This window comes from Piliocolobus tephrosceles, chromosome 21 (assembly GCF_002776525.5).
Source record: "Piliocolobus tephrosceles isolate RC106 chromosome 21, ASM277652v3, whole genome shotgun sequence".
NCBI lineage: Eukaryota > Metazoa > Chordata > Mammalia > Primates > Cercopithecidae > Piliocolobus > Piliocolobus tephrosceles.
Genome location: NC_045454.1, coordinates 40954395 through 40973628, shown reverse-complemented (window position 1 = coordinate 40973628; position 19234 = coordinate 40954395). Strand labels below are relative to the sequence as shown.

General features: G+C 45.7%; 2 protein-coding genes across 3 annotated transcripts in view; both read right to left on the bottom strand.

Moving 5' to 3' along the window:
* Positions 1–2489: 2489 nt before the first annotated feature.
* Positions 2490–12736, bottom strand: LOC111523797 (zinc finger protein 20). Of its 2 annotated transcripts, XM_023188658.3 has the most exons (4): positions 11843–12736; positions 6880–7006; positions 6611–6671; positions 2490–5112 (listed from the first exon to the last, which is right to left on the bottom strand). In XM_023188658.3, exons 1-4 carry the CDS (start codon positions 11843–11845, stop codon positions 3714–3716), a joined length of 1590 nt encoding a protein of 529 aa, XP_023044426.1. In that variant the 5' UTR covers positions 11846–12736; the 3' UTR covers positions 2490–3713. The 2 variants fall into 2 exon arrangements, with proteins under 2 accessions (XP_023044426.1, XP_023044425.1); XM_023188657.1 differs by lacking the exon at positions 11843–12736 and having other exon boundaries at positions 3244–5112; positions 6880–7015.
* Positions 12737–16570: 3834 nt separating this feature from the next.
* Positions 16571–19234, bottom strand: part of LOC111523878 (zinc finger protein 625) — a 20261-nt gene continuing 17597 nt past the window's right edge. Inside the window, exon 4 of the mRNA XM_026449150.1 lies at positions 16571–17907. Within this exon, the coding sequence (XP_026304935.1) occupies positions 16977–17907 (931 nt within the window). The 3' untranslated portion in view covers positions 16571–16976. The remainder of the gene's footprint in view (positions 17908–19234) is intronic.

Genomic DNA, 19234 nt, shown 5'->3' with positions numbered 1-19234 from the left:
ATTTAATTGTTCACCAGTTGCCATAGGTCTATCTGTGTACACCTGAGTTGCATGAGTGGTTCTCAACAAATGAATTTAACTTTCACTGTGGTGTTGAATTTTTGTGTATACCTTTTATTAATTATTTTGACCGTGGGCTGACCAATATCATGAGTAAAAGATTTAAAAGGCCTAGAGGAATCAGGCATGTTGGCTCATGCCTGTAATCCCAGCACTTTGGGAGGCCGAGGCAGGCAGACAGATCACTTGAGGCCAGGAGTTTGAGACCAGTCTGGCCAACATGGTGAAACCCCAGTTCTACAAAAAATACAAAAATTAACTGGGCATGGTGATGCTTGTCTGTAGTGCCAGCTACTTGGGAGGTTGTGACATGAGACTTACTTGAACCCTGGAAGCAGAGGTTGCAGCGAGCCGAGATCGTGCCACTGCAATTCAGCCTAGGCAACAGAGCGACACTCCGTCTCAAAAAAAAAAAAAAAAGGCCTATAGGTAGGAAGCAAAATGTAAATAATGAGAAAAACATATATCTTAAGTTCACATTTGAAATATGTAATTTTAAGAAAATTTGGTGATGCTGCATATAAACTGAGGATTTTAATTATCAAATTACAAGTTTTTCCTGAGAAAAAACACATTTTCAACCTAAGTACATTGATCTTAAAAGGATTTTTTCCTTTGCTTTTTGACCTTGCCTTGTGAAAAAGTGCAAAAATAAGACACAGATAGTTAAAATAAGAATTTTTGGCCAGGCATGGTGGCTCACGCCTGTAATCCCAGCACTTTGGGAGGCCAAGGCAGGTGGATCACATGAGGTCAGGAGTTTGAGACCAGCCTGGCCAACACAGTGAAACCCTGTCTCTACTAAAAATACAAAAAATTGGCTGGGCACGGTGGCTCAAGCCTGTAATCCCAGCACTTTGGGAGGCCGAGGCAGGCAGATCACGAGGTCAGGAGATGGAGACTATCCTGGCTAACACAGTGAGACCCCGTCTCTACTAAAAATACAAAAAAAATTAGCCGGGCGTGGTGGTGGGCGCCTGTAGTCCCAGCTACTCCAGAGGCTGAGGCAGGAGAATGGCGTGAACCTGGGAGGCAGAGCTTGCAGTGAGCTGAGATCGCACCACTGCACTCCAGCCTAGGCAACAGAGCAACATCATCTCAAAAAAAAAAAAAAAAAAATTAGCCAGGTGTGGTGGTGGGTGCCTATGATTCCAGCTACTTGGGAGGCTGAGGCAGGAGAATCACTTGACCCCAGGAGGCAGAGGTTGCGGTGAGCCAAGATCATGCCACTGTCCTCCAGCCTGGGTGACAGAGTGAGACTCTGTCTCAAAAAAAAAAAAAAAAAAAATCATGTCTCACAAATCAAGGTATTTTCCATATATCATCACACATAGTTAAGGTTTGGTCAGTCAGTGATTGCTTCTATGTCTGCTGGGACCTGGGATTTTTACTCTAGGGAGACTCAAATAAGCTTTTGTAAAGAGAAGCACCCATGACGCCTTAAAGGAAATGATTGGATTTTCCATGCGTGACTTTTCTATGATGTCATTAGCTTCATAGTATTAGCATAAGGGGGTTCCTGACAAGTTTTCATCAACAGCATGTTACCAGAGAAAGAAAGACTTGATTGGAATAGTGATGCTGACTTTGTTCCTTACTGGACAGGAAATTCAGTTTTCAAAAACATATTGGCACCATAGGACTCAAGGTGAATTCTTTTTTTTTTGAGATGAGGTCTCGCTCTGTCACCCAGGCTGGACTGCAGTGGCACAATCTCAGCTCACTGCAAGCTCTGACTCCTGGGTTCACGCCATTCTGCTGCCTCAGCCTCCCAAGTAGCTGGGACTACAGGCGCCCACCACCATGCCCGGCTAATTTTTTGTATTTTTAAGTAAAGACGGGGTTTCACCTTGTTAGCCAGGATGGTCTTGATCTCTTGACCTCGTGATCCGCCCACCTCGGCCTCCCAAAGTGCTGGGATTACAGGCGTGAACCACCGCGCCCAGCCAAGGTGATTTTTTAAACAAAAGTACTAGCCGATTGCGGTGGCTCATGTCTGTAATCCCAGCACTTGGGGAGATGGAGACGGGAGAATCACATGATCAGGAGTCAATGACCAGCCTGGGAAACAGGGAGACTCCACATCTACAAAAAATGAATAAAATCATAGTATATACTTTGATGAGAAGTGAATTTATATATTTTAACTGAGGTATGTTATGGTTAACAATGTCCATAAATTGTAGGGAATATGTCAGGATTTAGAGAATAGTATGGCAAAAACTGGTCCAGAAGTCTGATGGCTGGCCTTCCCTCACCAGAAGGCCAAGTCTTTTGACCCTGAACAGGCACATGTCATACACCTGCAACGCGAGATGATGCTCCTCAGTGACCATGATGGATCAATACAAAAATAACTCATTCTTTAACCATGTTTCAAAATGTGACAGAAGAAAACACTTTAAATCACAAAGATACCCCAAATTTTGCTCTTCTCACGAATGTGACTACCTTGTAATTCTCATACATCTCACAGTCATCTATGGCTTTTGGTCATATTCATTACTACAGTATGTTACACCCTCTTTGACAACAGTTATGCCACTGGTGGTTTTTGGTCAGAAGTCACTCATAAGAACATGAGATGACCTTTGGTGTTTAGAATAAATAAAAAGTTATGATCCAGATAAAAACTAAGAATATAAGCATGAAAAGTAAAATCTACATGAGGAAAAATATGCCTGACATCCACATGGCAACACTGACTCACAGTGTCCACGGGATAACATGGTAACACTATCAACTTGATCTAATACATGATGCTAATGGGATGTTGTAATATAGCTTCTTAATTAAAAAATAATAATTGTTAGTATGCAGTTGTTATAAACAGTTAATAAGCTTATTTCTAAAATACATGAACAAAAGTCTTTGTTGCCAGGAAACCACATTAGTGTTTTTAGTCAGGTATACTCATAAAAAGTTAAAAATGAAGGGAGACATTACATTCAGTTGTGAATAACAGCAAAGGCTTGAAGTTTCCTGATAAGAGCAAGGTGGCTCTTCTCACATAAAAGCCTTTGGTGAGACCAATCACGGCACAATGCAGCAGAGGAACAAACTCCCATCTAGTTGGTTTAATCAAGAACAGGGTCACTATCCGTAGAAACAACAATGCTTGCAATACATAGACCTCTTAAACCAACTCAATCTATAGAGGAGTTGGGCATCAGGGAGTATTTTCAGCCATAACAACATTTATTAGTTCTCTGGTAAACATTTTAACATTTCTGAAGAAATAGCAAAGTGGGCATGTATCTTTAATGTGCAGCACCTGGGGACATCTCTGGAGACCTACAGCTCTGGGGAACAGAGACAAGTGATTTGGGGGATACTCTCGATTAACAAGTGAAAGAATCAGGAAAATGGGCTGGAAGCAGGTAGCCACACACCTCTTTTCCTGTGTGCTGCCTCTAATATGTGACTGATGCCTTCCTTTTCTGTGCCTTTGAAATCTCATGCAAGATTGGCTATAGGTGAATTGTATTACGGAACCATCCAAGTCCTTCTAGATTTTATTGTCCTTTTGCAGGTCTCTCTTCTCAATTCAAAAGGCAGTTATCCAGAGGTTCTTTCACCACTCTCTTTTCTCGTGTTTCAAAGGAAGTGGGACAACAGAAAGCTTCTCCTATTTCTTCCACTAACAGGATTTCTCATATATTAATGGTATGAGTTCTTTCATGTTCTCGACATGAACTGGCACGAATAAAGGCTTTGCCACAGTGCTTGCATTGATAGGGTTTCTCTCCAGTGTGAGTCCTTTCATGATATCGAATGTAATTGGAAATAAAGGCCTTACCACAGTGCTTACATTGATAGGGTTTCTCCCCAGTGTGAGTCCTTTCATGATATCGAATGGAACTGGAACAAGTGAAGGCTTTGCCACAGACCTTACACTCATATGGCTTATCTCCAGTGTGTGTCCTTTCATGTATATTCAAGGAAGAGAAATACCTGAATGCTTTTCCGCATTGCTTACATTCATGGGGCTTCTCTCCAGTGTGCGTCCTTTCATGTATACGCAAAGAAGAAAAATACTTGAATACTTTTCCACATTCCTTACATTCATGGGGCTTCTCTCCACTGTGTGTCCTTTCATGAATTTGGAGTTGTGAAGCACATCTAAAGCCTTTACCACACTGCTTACATCCATAGGGTTTATCGTCAGTGTGTGTCTTTTCATGCCTTTGAAGGTCTGAGGTACATCTGAAGGCTTTACCACATTGCCTACATTCATAGGGTTTCTCTCCAGTGTGAGTCCTTCCATGCTTTTGAAGGTGTGAGCCACATCTAAAGGCTTTCCCACATTGCTTACATTCATAGGGTTTCTCTCCAGTGTGAGTCATCTTATGATACTGAATGGAACTGAAAGAAATGAAGACTTTCCCACATTGCTTACACTCATAGGGTTTTTCTCCAGCGTGAGACCTTTTATGTCTATGAATTTCACTAGGAAAACTGAATGCATTCCCACATTCCTTACATGCATCGGCTTTCACTCCTGTGTGAGTTCTTTCATGTATTGGAAGGGTAGTGGAACGAGTCAAGGTCTTACCACATTGTTTACACTCATATGGTTTCACAGCAGTGTGAATTCGTTCATGGATAAGACACAAATTGAGAAAAAAGAAAGCGTTCCCACAAAACTTACATTTATAAGGTCCATCTCCATGGTGCATCACCCTGTGTCTTTGAATGCATGAATGGGAAATGAAGGTTTCTGCACATTCTTTACCATCATAGGGTTTCTCTTTAGTGCAAGCTTCATCATGTGACTGAAAGGAGTCAAGATAACTGAAGGCTTTCTTACATTCCTTATTTCTATATGGATTCTCTCCATATTCCTGATACTCAGAAGACTTCTGTCCAGTGTCAGCTCTGATGTGCCTATTAAGAGATGAGTGACCCATGCTAACTTCTCCACACACACTGCTTTCACACGGTGTTACTTCAGGAAGAGTTTTCTTGTTCAGCATGTCATCTGCAATCTGGTTGAAGCTTTCTCCACAGTGATGACTTTCTTTGCTTTCAAAGAGTTTCTCTCTCATAAGACTTCAGTGAAAAATGAGAAGCATATTATTAACAGTTTGATTAAAAGTGACGTATAGGGCTGGGCGCAGTGGCTCACGCCTTTGAGAGGCTGAGGTGGGCGGATCACCTGAGGTCATGAGTTCGAAACCATCCTGGCCAACAGAGTGAAACCCTGTCTCTACTAAAAATGCAAAAATTAGCCGGGCACGGTGGCGGGTGCCTGTAATCCCAGTTACTTGGGAGGCTGAGGTGGGAGAATCGCTTGAACCCCAGAGACAGAGGTTGCAGTGAGCTGAGATAGCGCCATTGTGCTCTAGCCTGGGTGACAAGGGCGAAAGTCTGTCTCAAAAAAAAAAAAGTGATCTATATTGGCTGGGTGCAGTGGGTCACGCCTGTAATCCCAGCACTATGGGAGGCTGAGGCGGGCAGATGGCTTGAGGCCAGGAGTTTGAGATCAGCCTGGCCAACATGGCAAAACCCTGTCTCTACTAAAAATATAAAAATTGGCTGGATGTGACGGCGTGCACTTGTAATCCCAACTACTTGGGATGCTAAGGCACAAGAATACCTCGAACCCAAGCAGTGGCAGTTGCAGTGAGCTGAAACCACACCACTCCACTCCAGCCTGGGAGACAGAGTGAGACTCTTGTCTCAAAAAAGAAGAAAAAATCATGATTTATATTCATTAACAAGTATTGCACTTGCATTTTTAACACTGCCCGGCAAAGTGTCAGCTTTCTGCTCTGTCTGAATTGTTTGAATATTAATGAACTATATGCTCTGCAAGATGGTCTGGGTATATATATTTTTAAAAAATTAGTTTTTCTATGGGGCTTCATAATCCTATTTTCAGGTAAACTATTTTACAAATACTAAACATGTGCATCTTTTTTTTTGAGCTGGGGTCTCAACTCACCCTGTTGTCCAAATTGGAGTGCAGTGATACCATCATGGCTCACTGCAGCCTCAAACTCCTGGCCTCCAGCAATCCTTTGGTCTGAACGCCCCAAAGGACTGGGATTTTGGGTATGAGCAACAGTGCCCAACCCAGCCTATGCTACATTTAAACATATGTTTTTAGGAAAACTTTCTATGAATACATAAATTTGATACTGGGCTTATTTCTTTTGCTTCTTTTTTTTTTTTTTTTGAGACGGAGTCTCGCTCTATCGCCCAGGCTTGAGTGCAGTGGCGTGATCTTGGCTCACTGCAAGCTCCACCTCCCGGGTTCATGCCATTGTCCTGCCTCAGCCTCCCGAGTAGCTGGGACTACAGGCACCCGCCACCACGCCCGGCTAGTTTTTTTTTTTTTTTTTGTATTTTTAGTAGAGACGGGGTTTCACCGTGTTAGCCAGGATGGTCTCCATCTCCTGACCTCGTGATCCGCCCGCCTTGGCCTCCCAAAGTGCTGGGATTACAGGCGTGAGCCACTGCGCCCGGCTCTTTTGCTTCTTTTTAATATTTTCTCACATTTTAAGATTTTCTAGAGGCATTGTCTTGTCTTGTGAGAGAAAATTACCTTAGATTTCTCCTGGGATTTTTATACTTATCTTCCATGTTCTGAACTTTCCATGTTTTTCCTAAAACACAGATCCAGAGAAAACACAGATCCAGAATTAGTATGAATTTATTTAAAAATCATTAGATTCTGTATTTACGGTACATGGTAGCCATGTCTGATTTATTCATCAAAGTATTTTCTGTTCATGTTCCAAATCAATGAACAGCATTGATGAGCTAGAAACACTTGTTCTCTAATTCACTGGGAAGTAATATTGTCATCCTTACCTACAGAAGCCAGGTTCCTGAAGGTTTCCTGCATCACATCCCTGTAGAGATTCTTCTGGGAAGGATCCAGCAAAGCCCACTCTTCCTGGGTGAAGCTCACAGCCACATCCTCAAAGGCCACAGAATCCTGAAACATCCCACACATGTAAAGGAGGACAGGTAAGACTAACAGCCCTGGAGGCTTATTCTTTATTCCTAAGAAGTTCCCATGATACTGTGGACTCCAAACATTTATCCCATGACTTGGTCATCACAACTCTTACTTTCTGTCTATACTCATGTTCTCCCACAAACCAAGCCTTTTTTTGTTAAGAGAGAGGGTCTTCAGCCAGGCGCGGTGGCTCACGCCTGTAATCCCAGCACTCTGGGAGGTTGAGGCAGGCAGATCACCTGAGGTCAGGAGTTTGAGACCAGCCTGGCCAACATGGAGAAACCCCGTCTCTACTAAAAATATAAAAATCAGCCAGGCATGGTGATAGGCGCCTGTAGTCCCAGCTACTCGGGAGGCTGAGGTAGGAGAAGGGCTTGAACCCAGGAGGTAGAGGTTGCAGTGGGCCGAGACTGCGTCACCGCACTCCAGCCTGGGCAACAAAGCAAGACTCCATCTCAAAAAAATAATAATAAAATAAATAGGCCAGGCACAGTGACTCACACCTGTGATCCCAGCACTTTGGGAGGCCGAGGCGGGCGGATCACCTGAGGTCGGGAGTTCGAGACCAACTTGACCAACATGGAGAAACCCTGTCTCTATTAAAAAAAAAATACACAGTTAGCTGGGCATGGTGGCACATGCCTGTAATCCCAGCTACTTGGGGAACCCAGGAGGCGGAGGTTGCAGTGAGCTGAGATTGAGCCATTGCACTACAGCCTGGGCAACAAGAGCGAAACTCTGTCTTGAAAAAAAAAATAATAATAAAATAAAATAAATAAAATCTATACTAATCAAGAGAAAATGGTATTAACAGATAGAAAGATAGACTAATGGAAAACAGCAGATTCTGAAAACAGTGAAACCATGACAAAGCAGGTATCACCAGCCAATTAGGCAAGTGGTCCTCACTTAACAGGGACAGGGACAGATGGTTATCTACAGGAGAACAAACAATCTTTGGCCCATCATCTCCACATGAATTACTTCTAGAGTTGCCTGTTATCGTGAGTTCTTATGTTACCTTACCATGCATTTTCATTATGGGTTTCACTTTCTTATAACGAAAGAAACCCGCACTCCAGCCGGGTATAGTGGCTCACGCCTGTAATCCCAGCACTTTGGGAGGCCAAGGCAGGCCCATCACTTCAGGTGAGGAGTCTGGTGAAGAGTCTGGCCAACATGGTCAAACTCCTTCTCTACTAAAAAATACAAAAATTAGCCGGGTGTGTGCACGCCTGTAATCCCAGCTACTTGGGAGGCTGAGGCAGGAGAATCACTTGAACCCGGGAAGCGGCGGTTGCAGTGAGCTGAGAGAGCGCCACTTCACTCCAGCCTTTCTTCACTCCAGAAGAAAGCTGCACTCGACCTCAACAGTTCCCAGTTCTCTACCTCCTCCCAGTTCCTGCATGTGCTTAACCCACATATGTGACTTACACGGCTGCCTCCTGGTGACCAACTCACTGTGGAACAGCTTCATAGATCAGCTTGACTTGCCCCACTTACCCTAGGATGGCACAGACCACTTTTTAATCACAGCCTGACTTCACAGAACTAGCACCTGCTTGCTCCAAATCTACCAGAAACAACTCCCTGAGAGAAACCTCCTTGGGCATTGCCCTGGACCCCAAGAAAAACTCTGGCCCAAAGGTCCCTGTCTGTCTTTCTCCCCACCTGCTGGCTGAATCTGCATCCTGAATCTGCATCCTGCAAGGCATGCTGCCCTCATCTCTCTGGAATTGTGAGTAATGCACTGTTATGTCATGGCTTTGTTGAGAAGACTCTGCTGTGACTCACCTAACCTACACCTCTCCCTTAATAGCAACATCCAACTGGTTGACCAGCTATGTGTCTCCAAGTAATGGAAGCCGGGACTGGGGGAGAAAAACTGAGCATCCCAAGGGGTTGGCTATCTAGATGAAGAGTGTACCAGGAGTCTCCTCCCATTTGGGAAATTCAGCTGCTCCTTTGGGAGGCCCCATACCCTCCTCTGGGAGGACTGACCCAGGGGCTGATATTCAATAGGCCAGGAGGGATGGAAGCTGTGGGCATTTTGGCTCAGCCCCAGACGGTTCTGAAACCCAGGACCAGGAAAAGATAGATTGGGACTCCTGAAGACACATCACCATGTAAAGTTTTCAAAAAGGAAACAGTCCAGGCATGGTGGCTCACGCCTGTAATCTCAGCACTTTGGAAGGCTGAGTCGGGCAGATCATTTGAGGTCAGGAGTCAAGACCAGCCTGACCAACATGGTGAAAACCCATCTCTACTAAAAATACAAAAAAATGAGCCGGCTGTGGTGGTGCATACCTGTAAACCCAGCTGCTCGGGAGGCTGAGGGCAGGAGAATCACCTGAACCTGGGAGGCGGAGGTTGCAGTGAGCCAAGACCACGCCACTTCACTCTACCCTAGGCGACAGAGCAAGACTCTGTCTCAAAAAAAAAAAAAAAAAAAAAAAAAAGGAAACAACCCAAAGACATTCTGAGATGGTGTCTGTGCCTTGCAAGATAAGAGGAGAGGAACAGGGGTTTTTCACTGGAGTATCAAGTGGTTATTCTCTATTTTCCTGTTACGTGAAATGTTCAGAAACAGAACACAAATATTTTAAAAAGAGTCATCCGTGACCTTGTGAAAAGATGACAAACTACTAAAATACTGCATCTATGTGAAAGAAAGGATGAAGAAATATACTATACAATAAAGAAAGTTGATACAGGAGGCTGAGGCAGGAGAATCACTTGAACCCGGGAGGCGGAGGTTGCAATGAGGTGAGATGGTGCCATTGCATTCCAGCCTGGGCAACAAGAGTGAAACTCTGTCTCAAAAAAAAAAAAAAAAAAAAGTTGATAATACTGTGAGTTGGAGAAGGGGAGTTAATTTTTGGAGATGCGGGAAAGTAATTGAAAATTTAAGATGTTACTGCAGGCCGGGTGCAGTGGCTCAAGCCTGTAATCCCAGCACTTTGGGAGGCCGAGACGGGCGGATCACGAGGTCAGGAGATGAGACCATCCTGGCTAACACGGTGAAACCCCGTCTCTACTAAAAATACAAAAAAAAAAAAAAAAAAAAAACTAGCCGGGCGTGGTGGCGGGCGCCGGTAGTCCCAGCTACTCGGGAGGCTGAGGCAGGAGAATGGCGTAAAACCGGGAGGCGGAGCTTGCAGTGAGCTGAGATCAGGCCACAATACTCCATCTCAAAAAAATAAAAATAAAAAAACCAAAAAAGATGTTACTGCAAACCACTGAAGAGTTCGGGTGGGCTAGTAGGGTGGAGGATTTGAGACCCTGCATCCCATAGATTAGGAAAATGCAGGAGGAAGCCAGTCCCTATAGGTAGTGTGAACAAATTTAAAGCAGCAGCAATTAGATTGAAGTGTGTTTAGTGCCATAAGTAATTACCTAAGGGCATCAAAATCAAACTCAAGTTGAGGTAGGAAAATAGGGTCTGCAGGCAGGGAACATAAGGCCTATTCACACTTCAGCTATGAAAAGAAATACCCACTCCACAGGGCTTAAGTAAATGATTTTTTTTTTTTTTTTTTTTTTTGAGATGGAGTCTCGCTCTGTCGCCCAGGCTGGAGTGCAGTGGCTGGATCTCAGCTCACTGCAAGCTCCGCCTCCCGGGTTTACGCCATTCTCCTGCCTCAGTCTCCTGAGTAGCTGGGACTACAGGCGCCCGCCACCTTGCCCGGCTAGTTTTTTGTATTTTTTAGTAGAGACGGGGTTTCACCGGGTTAGCCAGGATGGTCTCATCTCCTGACCTCGTGATCCGCCCGTCTCGGCCTCCCAAAGTGCTGGGATTACAGGCTTGAGCCACCACGCCCGGCCAGTAAATGATTTTATAACTTTACTTCATCCTCTTCTTTGACATAGGGCATACCCCAAGTAAACAATGGAATCCTCCAGGGGGTAAACTCCCAAAAATTCTGTAACGTGGCCTTTGAGCCCCTGTGTTCAGCCTCGCTCACACACTGTGGAGTGTTAATCCCTTCATTCCTTCCTTGTTTTATGCATTTTGTCCAATTCTTTGTTCAAGACGCCAAGAACCTGGACACCCTCCACCGTTAACAAAATGCAATTCTTCTTAAAGTTTTTTGGTAACAAACCAAAAATCATGATTGGGTGTTTCTCATTCATGAATCGCTGTTTGTTCAAATTCTTTAATTTTTTTTTTTTTTTTTTTTTTTTTTTTTTTGAGACGGAGTCTCGCTCTGTCGCCCAGGTTGGAGTGCAGTGGCGCGATCTCGGCTCACTGCAACCTCGGTCTCCTGGGTTCCTGTGATTCTCTTGCCTCAGCCTCCCGAGTAGCTGGGACTACAGGCGCCCGCCACCACACCCGGCTAATTTTTTGTACTTTTAGTAGAGACGGGGTTTCACCGTGTTAGCCAGGATGGTCTCGATCTCCTGACCTCGTGATCCGCCCGCCTCGGCCTCCCAAAGTGCTGAGAATACAGGCGTGGGCACCGCGCCGGGCCCAAACTCTTTAACTTTTAACAGAAAAATACCCCGAGGGATTCCCCCATGACCCTCCCGTGGTCCCCGCAGAATCCGGGGCTGTGGGCGCGAAGCTGCCTAGAGAGGGCTCCGGGGCCAGGACCCACAGTCGCCAGCGCAGGAACAGGACAGGACGCCTGGGGTCCTGGCTGCCGGCCCAGCTGCACCCTGCGGCCCAGGGAACGGAGGGACGGGCTGAGAGAGATTCGGGTCCCAGATGCAGGAGGCGCCACGAGGAGACCCGGGTCCCGCCACAGCCGCTTTCAGGCCGGTTTCACCCAGCCCTTCCCCCGTCTGGGGACTCCGGCTCCACACACTCACCATTTCCCGGCTCCGGGTGTCCCGGGGTCCTCTCTAGGGCTCCCGTGAATAGTGCAGGTCACAGTGCAGGCCGCAGAGCGACAGAAGTGGCGAAGGGACCCGGGCCTCTCGGAGTAGGAAATCTAGTATCCCGACAACAATCCGCATAGCATCAAAAGTAGAGGCAGAATGGGCCTCCTCCTTCCGGATGGACAGTTGGCCGGGCCCCGCCCCAGCGCTTCTGATTGGGCAAGGTGCAAGGCCCCGCCCCCTCAGAACTGAGTGACGGCAGAAGCCCTGGGTAACGGGCCCTGCAGAGCCCGACTGATCAGTTCTAGCCACAGCTTCTCTCTAAGGGACAACTCTATCCCTGAGCCCTGATCATTGGATATTTTTTCAGCCAGATTTGCTCCTGATTTTTAGACAGGGCACTATCTTATTCCTCATTAAATGGGCTGTCCGTGCTTCCTCGTCCTGCACAGGGTCCTAAGGGTATGCAGGGAATTCCAGACTCAGTGTCCAATGGAGCGATCTGCTGACCTCAGAGCAGGAAGGGGTGCCCAGACGAGGCCAGGCACAACTGCACCAGGAAGGAGAGGCAGTTGTCCTTCAGGGGCCCGGAATTAGGGATGAGACATGGCCAAGGCTTTCACATATCTCACCCCACTTCACAGTGTGGAAATGCTCCCTCCTTCCAGACCTTCATCTTCATCGGCAGAAAACTCTCACTTGGTGATTTTAAGCTTCTGACCTCAATAAACTGTCAACTTCATAAGCCCCTTCTCCAGGAGAGGTCCCAAACAGTTCTTTCCCTGAACTTGATCTTCACAGATTTTCTTCAGATATGCAAATTAGTCTGACCCCAGGGACCCTTTGCAAGTCAAACCCAAAGCACTGCTCCTGAAAACGGCCCCAGATTCCAGATGTACAACCGCAGAAAGGACAAAACCCCTGAAGTGCACCTGCACGTGGGTCTCCTGCTTTCCAGGGCGCTGCAGCGTGTCAGAACCCACACTCTTTCTGGATCTGCTCTGAGCAGCTGCAAGCCACCTGCAGGAGGGCGGCTGCCCAGGAAGCATCCAGGAGAGCTCCACTTTCTTCCTTGGCAGGATCCATACTGGCCTCCCCGTCCAGTCCCTGGCGTTGGTCTCTGCTGCCCCCTGCAGGATATTCGCCTGCTTCTCACATCACCAGTTTCCATGAGACAAACATCCTCAAACCCACTGTGAGAAAAACACAGGAGCAGAGCCCTCCTCCAGTGTGTATGTATAAAGTCGAGGAGGAAGCGTCTAAGATTATTTAACTGCATGACAGTGAGGCAGTAGTGGCCGGGTGCTGTGGCTCAAGCCTGTAATCCCAGCACTATGGGAGGCCGAGGTGGGTGGATCACCTGAGATCAGGAGTTGGAGACCAGCGTGGCCAACATGGTGAAATCCCATTTCTACTAAAAATACAAAAATTAGCCGGGTGTGGTAGTGTACACCTGTAATCCCAGCTACTTGGAAGGCTGAGGCATTAGAATCGTTTGTATCAAAGAGGCTGAGGTTCCAGTGAGCCGAGATTGAACCGCTGCACTCCAGCCTGGGCAATGGAGTGAGACTCCATCTCAAAACAAAACAAAAAAACATACAAATGTTTAGCCATGTTACTTATTTCTGGTTTCCAGCCTGACTTTATAACATTCCTGACTCTGGGACTCTGCGCTCTCCAGAAATATGCTTTGAAGAAAAAACAAGATAGAGCACAGGGCCCACTTGTCTCTTAAAAACTGTAAACCAAAATACTGCATAGCAGCCATCTGTCAGAACTGCTTCCAGGCTATTGTCCTCAGTCAATCCTAAATCAAACTGCTTCCAAATCAGAACTGCTTCCAGGCTATTGTCCTAAATCAATCCTAAATTAAATTTGTTAAATTTTCTTTAACAAATTTAATTTTTTTCTTCAGTCAACATGAGTAATCTAAAACACATAGACAGAAGAATCTCTTTATTATCATCTTTCTACCAAGTCAACATCAGGCATTTAAAAAATGTAAAACAAAGTGAAAACCATCCTTCTCTGATTCATCATAGACCCAGAATCTGCCAGTCACCAACACCTATTTTCATTTTCTCTAGTACAGCCAACTTTTATCAGAGAGATATAAGAGAGGCATATTTAAGAGAGTATGATATTTTGTGTTTTATGAATGTTAGAGTTGGTTTTTTTGTTTTGAACTTTTATTTGCATTTTCTTTTGGCTGAATTTCTTTGTCTCTTAAGTTTATGTTTCTTCTGGGGTATCTTTTTCTTCCATGCAGCCTCCTCTTCTGATTTTGGAACAATGTGTTTCTTTTCACTAAGCATCATCTGGATGTGGCAGGGGAGTTTGTGGATGGAACAGAACTCATCTGCCCATGAGTTCTGTTAAGTCAGGTGGTACATTATGGGTGCCTTGTTCCCTGGATGTGCTCAATAAACAGGGAATCTACATCTATACCCTGAAGTTCGGCATAACTCTGCACTTGTAAGCAAATTTCAGTACCTTTTTTGGACAACTGATGGTGAGTTCAACCCCAGTGTTTGTCTTGGGTACAGCTACCAACTCCATTTTCTAAGACTGAAATGGTATACATAATTTCTGTAAAAGAAAATATTTCAGATACTTGGTGGCTTTTCATATAGGCATACCTGTGATGGCCTGAGCACCTTCACAGTTCTTACAGTGGACACGAGGGTTTCATCCTTCTAACATGCACAAGTTTGTGGGATTTTCTGGGTCATAGCGAATAATGTTCACAGATCAACTTAGGCCACACAAGAGGACAGGTTTTCTTTGGTCTTTAAAAGGAACTGATTAAAGAAAAAAAAAGTGGAAGCCAGGCACAGCAGCTGGCACCTGTACTGATAGCTACTTGGCAGGCTGAGGTAGAAGGATTGTTGAGGCAAGGAATATGAAGCTCTAGTGCACTAAGATCACACTTGTGAATACCACTGCACTCCAGCCGGGTCCACACAGCAAGACCAAGTCTCTAAAAAAAATTAAATAAAATAAAAAAGAAAAATGTTTGTCATTAGAAAAAAAGGTTTTGATTTATGCCATTCATTACAGAAAAAAGTACTCTGAAAAGAGATTAGGGCCAGGTGTGGTGGCTCATGCCTATAATCCCAGCACTTTGGGAGCCTGAGGCGGGCATATCATGAGGTCAAGAGTTTGAGACCATCCTGGCCAACATGGTGAAACCCCATCTCTACTAAAAATACAAAAATTAGCTGGGCATGGTGGCACACGCCTGTAGTCCCAACTACTCTGGAGGCTGAGGCAGGAGAATCGCTTGAACCTGGGAGGCAGAGGTTGCAGTGAGCCGAGATTGGGCCACTGCACTCCAGCCTGGCCACAGAGCAAGACTCCGTCTCAAAAAAAGAAAAGAGAAAAAAAGAGAGAGAGAGAGAGAGATTAGGCCTGGTGCAGTAGCTCACACCTATAATCCCAGCACTTTGGGAGGCCGAGGCAGATGGATCACTTGAGGTCAGGAGTTCCAGACCAGCTTGGCCAACATGGAGAAACCCATCTCTACTAAAAATACAAAAATGACCAGGCACAGTGGCTCACGCCTATAATCCCAGCACTTTGGGAGGTCAAGGCAGGTGGATCACCTGAGGTCAGAAGTTCAAGACCAGCCTGGTCAATATGGTGAAACCCTGTCTCTACTAAAAATACAAAAATTAGCGGGGTGTGGTGGCACACGCCTGTAGTCCCAGCTACTCAGGAAGCTGAGACAGCAGACTCACTTAAAACCGGGAGGTGGGGGCTGCAGTGAGCCGAGAACACACCACTACACTCCAGCCTGGAGTGAGACTGTGCCTCAAAAAAAAAAAAAAAAAGATTAGAAGGCGGGAAAAAGATTAGAAAGCTGGGTGCAGTGGCTCACACCTATAATCCCAGCACTTTGGGAGACCCTGATGTGGATCACTTGAGGTCAGGAGTTTAAGACCAGCCTGACCAACATGGTGAAATCCTGTCTCTACTAAGAATATAAAAAATTAGCCTGGCGTGGTGGTGGGTGCCCGTAATCCCAACTACCTGGGAAGCCAGGAAGTGGAAGTTGCACTGAGCCGAGATCGCACCACCACACTCCAGCCTGGGCAACAGAGTGAGACTCTGTCTCAAAAAAAAAAAAAAACAAGGTTAGAGGCTGGGCATCATGGCTCATGCCTGTAAAGCCAGCTACTTGGGAGGCAGAGGTTGCGGTGGGCTGAGAATGTGCCACTTGCACTCCAGCCTGGGTGACAGAACCAGACTCCGTCTCAAAAAAAAAAAAAAAAAGAAAACTCATGAGAAGGAATGGCATAAAATATGTAGTGTACCCAATAGCCAACCATTTATTACAGGATATTTTTGAATAGGAATTTTAGCCTTTTGTTTTGATAAAGGTCTTTCTGAGGCAGTGAGTCTAACAATGACACTTCTGTTATCCCTTCAATGAGTTTCTTAAAATGAGGGCTTGCCACTTAGGTATTGGGCTTTCAACAGAAGGGAACAGATTTTTCTGACCTTTCTGTATATATACACCTGCCACTTTGCTGGGCTAACCTTATTATTATTATTATTTTGAGACGGAGTCTCACTCTGTCACCCAGGCTGGAGTGCAGTGGCGCAATCTTAGCTCACTGCAACCTCTGCCTCCTGTGTTCAAGCGATTCTCCTGCCTCAGCCTCCTGAGTAGCTGGGACTACAGGCGCGTGCCACCACACCTGGCTAATTTTTGTATTTTTTAGTAGAGATGGGGTTTCACCATATTGGCCAGGCTGGTCTCAAACTCCTGACCTCGTGGTCTGCCTGCCTTGGCCTCCCAAAGTGCTGGGATTATAGGCTTGAGCCACTGTGCCAGCCAAACCTTATATTTTTTTTGTGACAGAATTGTCTTACGGTCTTACTGGAAGTGTGTCTCTCTTAAGAGTTATTTCCAATTCTGTGTCCTAGGTCTCTGAGTGAGGCCTCAGCTAAACTACCCCAAAAACTTTTTGCTCCTGGGCTACTGGCATTTATTTCTGAATGCCGTCAGATGATAGTGACTGCAGAAGCTTCAGAATAATTTTGCGATGGTTCCCATGATTTGAGGGAAACACATTTTTACCATGATTGGAATCAGTAGCTTCAAGGAATCCTATGTGAATTAAGCAATCTTCTCGCCTTGGCCTTTCAAAGTGTTGGAACTGCAGGGTTTTTCTCCAGTGTGAGTCCTTTCATGGATTTTAAGGCTCGAGGCACATCCAAAGGCTTTCCCACATTGTTTACATGCATAGGGTTTCTCGCCAGTGTGAGTCCTTCCATGTGTTCGAAGGTGTGAGGCAGATCTGAAAGCTTTCCCACATTGCTTACATTCATAGGGCTTCTCTCCAGTGTGAGTCCTTTCATGATATCGAACGGAATTGAAAGAAACAAAGGCTTTTCCACACTGTTTACATTCATATGGCTTCTCCCCAGTGTGAGTTATTTTATGTGCATGGAGGCATGTGGAACTGTGGAATGCCTTACCACATTCACTGCATTCATAAGGCTTCTCCCCAGTGTGAGTTCTTTCATGTATTCGAAGGCTACCAGAATGACTAAAGGCTTTCCCACACTGTTTACATTCATATGGTTTCTCTCCAGTGTGAGTTCGTTTATGGATAAGATACAAACTGAGACACATCAAGGCTTTCCCACAAAAGTTACATTTATAGGGTCCATCTCCACTGTGCATTATCCTGTGTCTTCGAATGCTTGAACGGGAAATAAAGCTTTTTCCACATTCCTCACAATCATAAGGTTTCCCTCCAGTGTGAGCCCATTCATGTGTTCGAAAGTAGGGGAGATCACTGAAGGCTTTCTTACAGTATGTACATTTATATGGCTTCTGTCCATATTCCTGATACTCATATGTCTTGTGTCCAGTGTCAGCTCTGTGGTGCCTATTAAGGGATGCATGACCCATGCTGACTTCTCCACGTGATTTTACTCGAGGAGGAGTTTTCTTCTTCAGTATGTCATCTGGAACCTGGGTCAAAATTTCTCCATGCTGATGATCTTTTTTACTTCCTAAGAGTCTCTCTCCCATAAGACCTCTGTGAACAATGAGAAGTATATCATAATGGGTTTCTTTATCACTGATTTGATATTCATTAACAAGTCATTGCACTTGCATTTCTAACACTGTCCAGCAATGTGTAGGTTTTCTGCCCTGTCTGAACATGAACAGACCACATGCTCTACAAGATGGCCCAGCTATACCTGTTATCGAGAAAGATAATATTGATATAGGGCTTCTTAGTACTTTTTAAAACAATTTTGAGATAGGGTCTCACTCTGTTATCCAGGCTGGAGTGCGGTGGTGAGATCTCAGCTCACTGCAACCTCCATCTCCCTATCTGAAGCCATCCTGCCACTTCAGCCTCCTGATTAGCTGAGGCTACAAGCATACACCATCATGCCCGGCTAGTTTCTGAATATTTGCTAGAGATGGGGTTTTGTCACATTTCCCTGGCTGGTCTCAAACTCCTAGACTCAAGCAATCCGCCCACCTCGGCCTCTTAAAATGTTAGGATTACAGGTGTGCACCTGGGCACCGCCAACACTATTTTCAGATAAACTCTTTTACAAGTACTAACCGTCTTTGTCAGTTTTATTGCTTCTGAGTCAGGGTCTTGCCCTTTAACCCAGGCTAGAGTGTAATGGTGCTATCATGGCCGAGTGTAGCCTCAAACTCTTCAGCTCAAGCAATCTCTGACCTGAACCTCCCAAAGGGCTGGCTTGAGCCATGATGTTCAGCCTGTGTCACACTTAAATATATGTTTTCAGAGAATTTTTTTTTTTGAGACGGAGTCTCGCTCAGTCACCCCTGATGGAGTGCAGTGGCGCAATCTCGGCTCACTGCAAGCTCCGCCTCCGGGGTTCACGCCATTCTCCTGCCTCAGCCTCCAAGTAACTGGGACTACAGGTGCCCGCCACCACCCCCAGCTAATTTTTTGTATTTTTAGTAGAAACGGGGTTTCATCATATTAGCCAGGATGGTCTCAATCTCCTGACCTCATGATCCCCCCGCCTCGGCCTCCCAAAGTGCTGGGATTACAGGCATGAGTCACCACGCCTGGCGCTAGAGAAAATTTTATAAGAATAAATACAGTGGGGCCGGGCACAGTGGCTCAAGCCTGTAATCCCAGCACTTTGGGAGGCCGAGACGGGCGGATCACGAGGTCAGGAGATCGAGACCATCTTGGCTAACACGGTGAAACCCCGTCTCTACTAAAAAATACAAAAAACTAGCTGGGCGAGGTGGCGGGCGCCTGTAGTCCCAGCTACTCCGGAGGCTGAGGCAGGAGAATGGCGTAAACCCGGGAGGTGGAGCTTGCAGTGAGCTGAGATCAGGCCACTGCACTCCAGCCTGGGCGACAG

Coding starts and splice junctions, on each gene's coding strand:
- LOC111523797 (XM_023188657.1), bottom strand. CDS start 7,015: ATGTTTCAGGATTCTGTGGCCTTTGAGGATGTGGCTGTGAGCTTCACC. Junction 6,672..6,879: donor CAGGAACCTGGCTTCTGTAG/GTAAGGATGACA, acceptor TCTGTGTTTTAG/GAAAAACATGGAAAGTTCAG. Junction 5,113..6,610: donor AATCCCAGGAGAAATCTAAG/GTAATTTTCTCT, acceptor TTTTCACTGAAG/TCTTATGAGAGAGAAACTCT.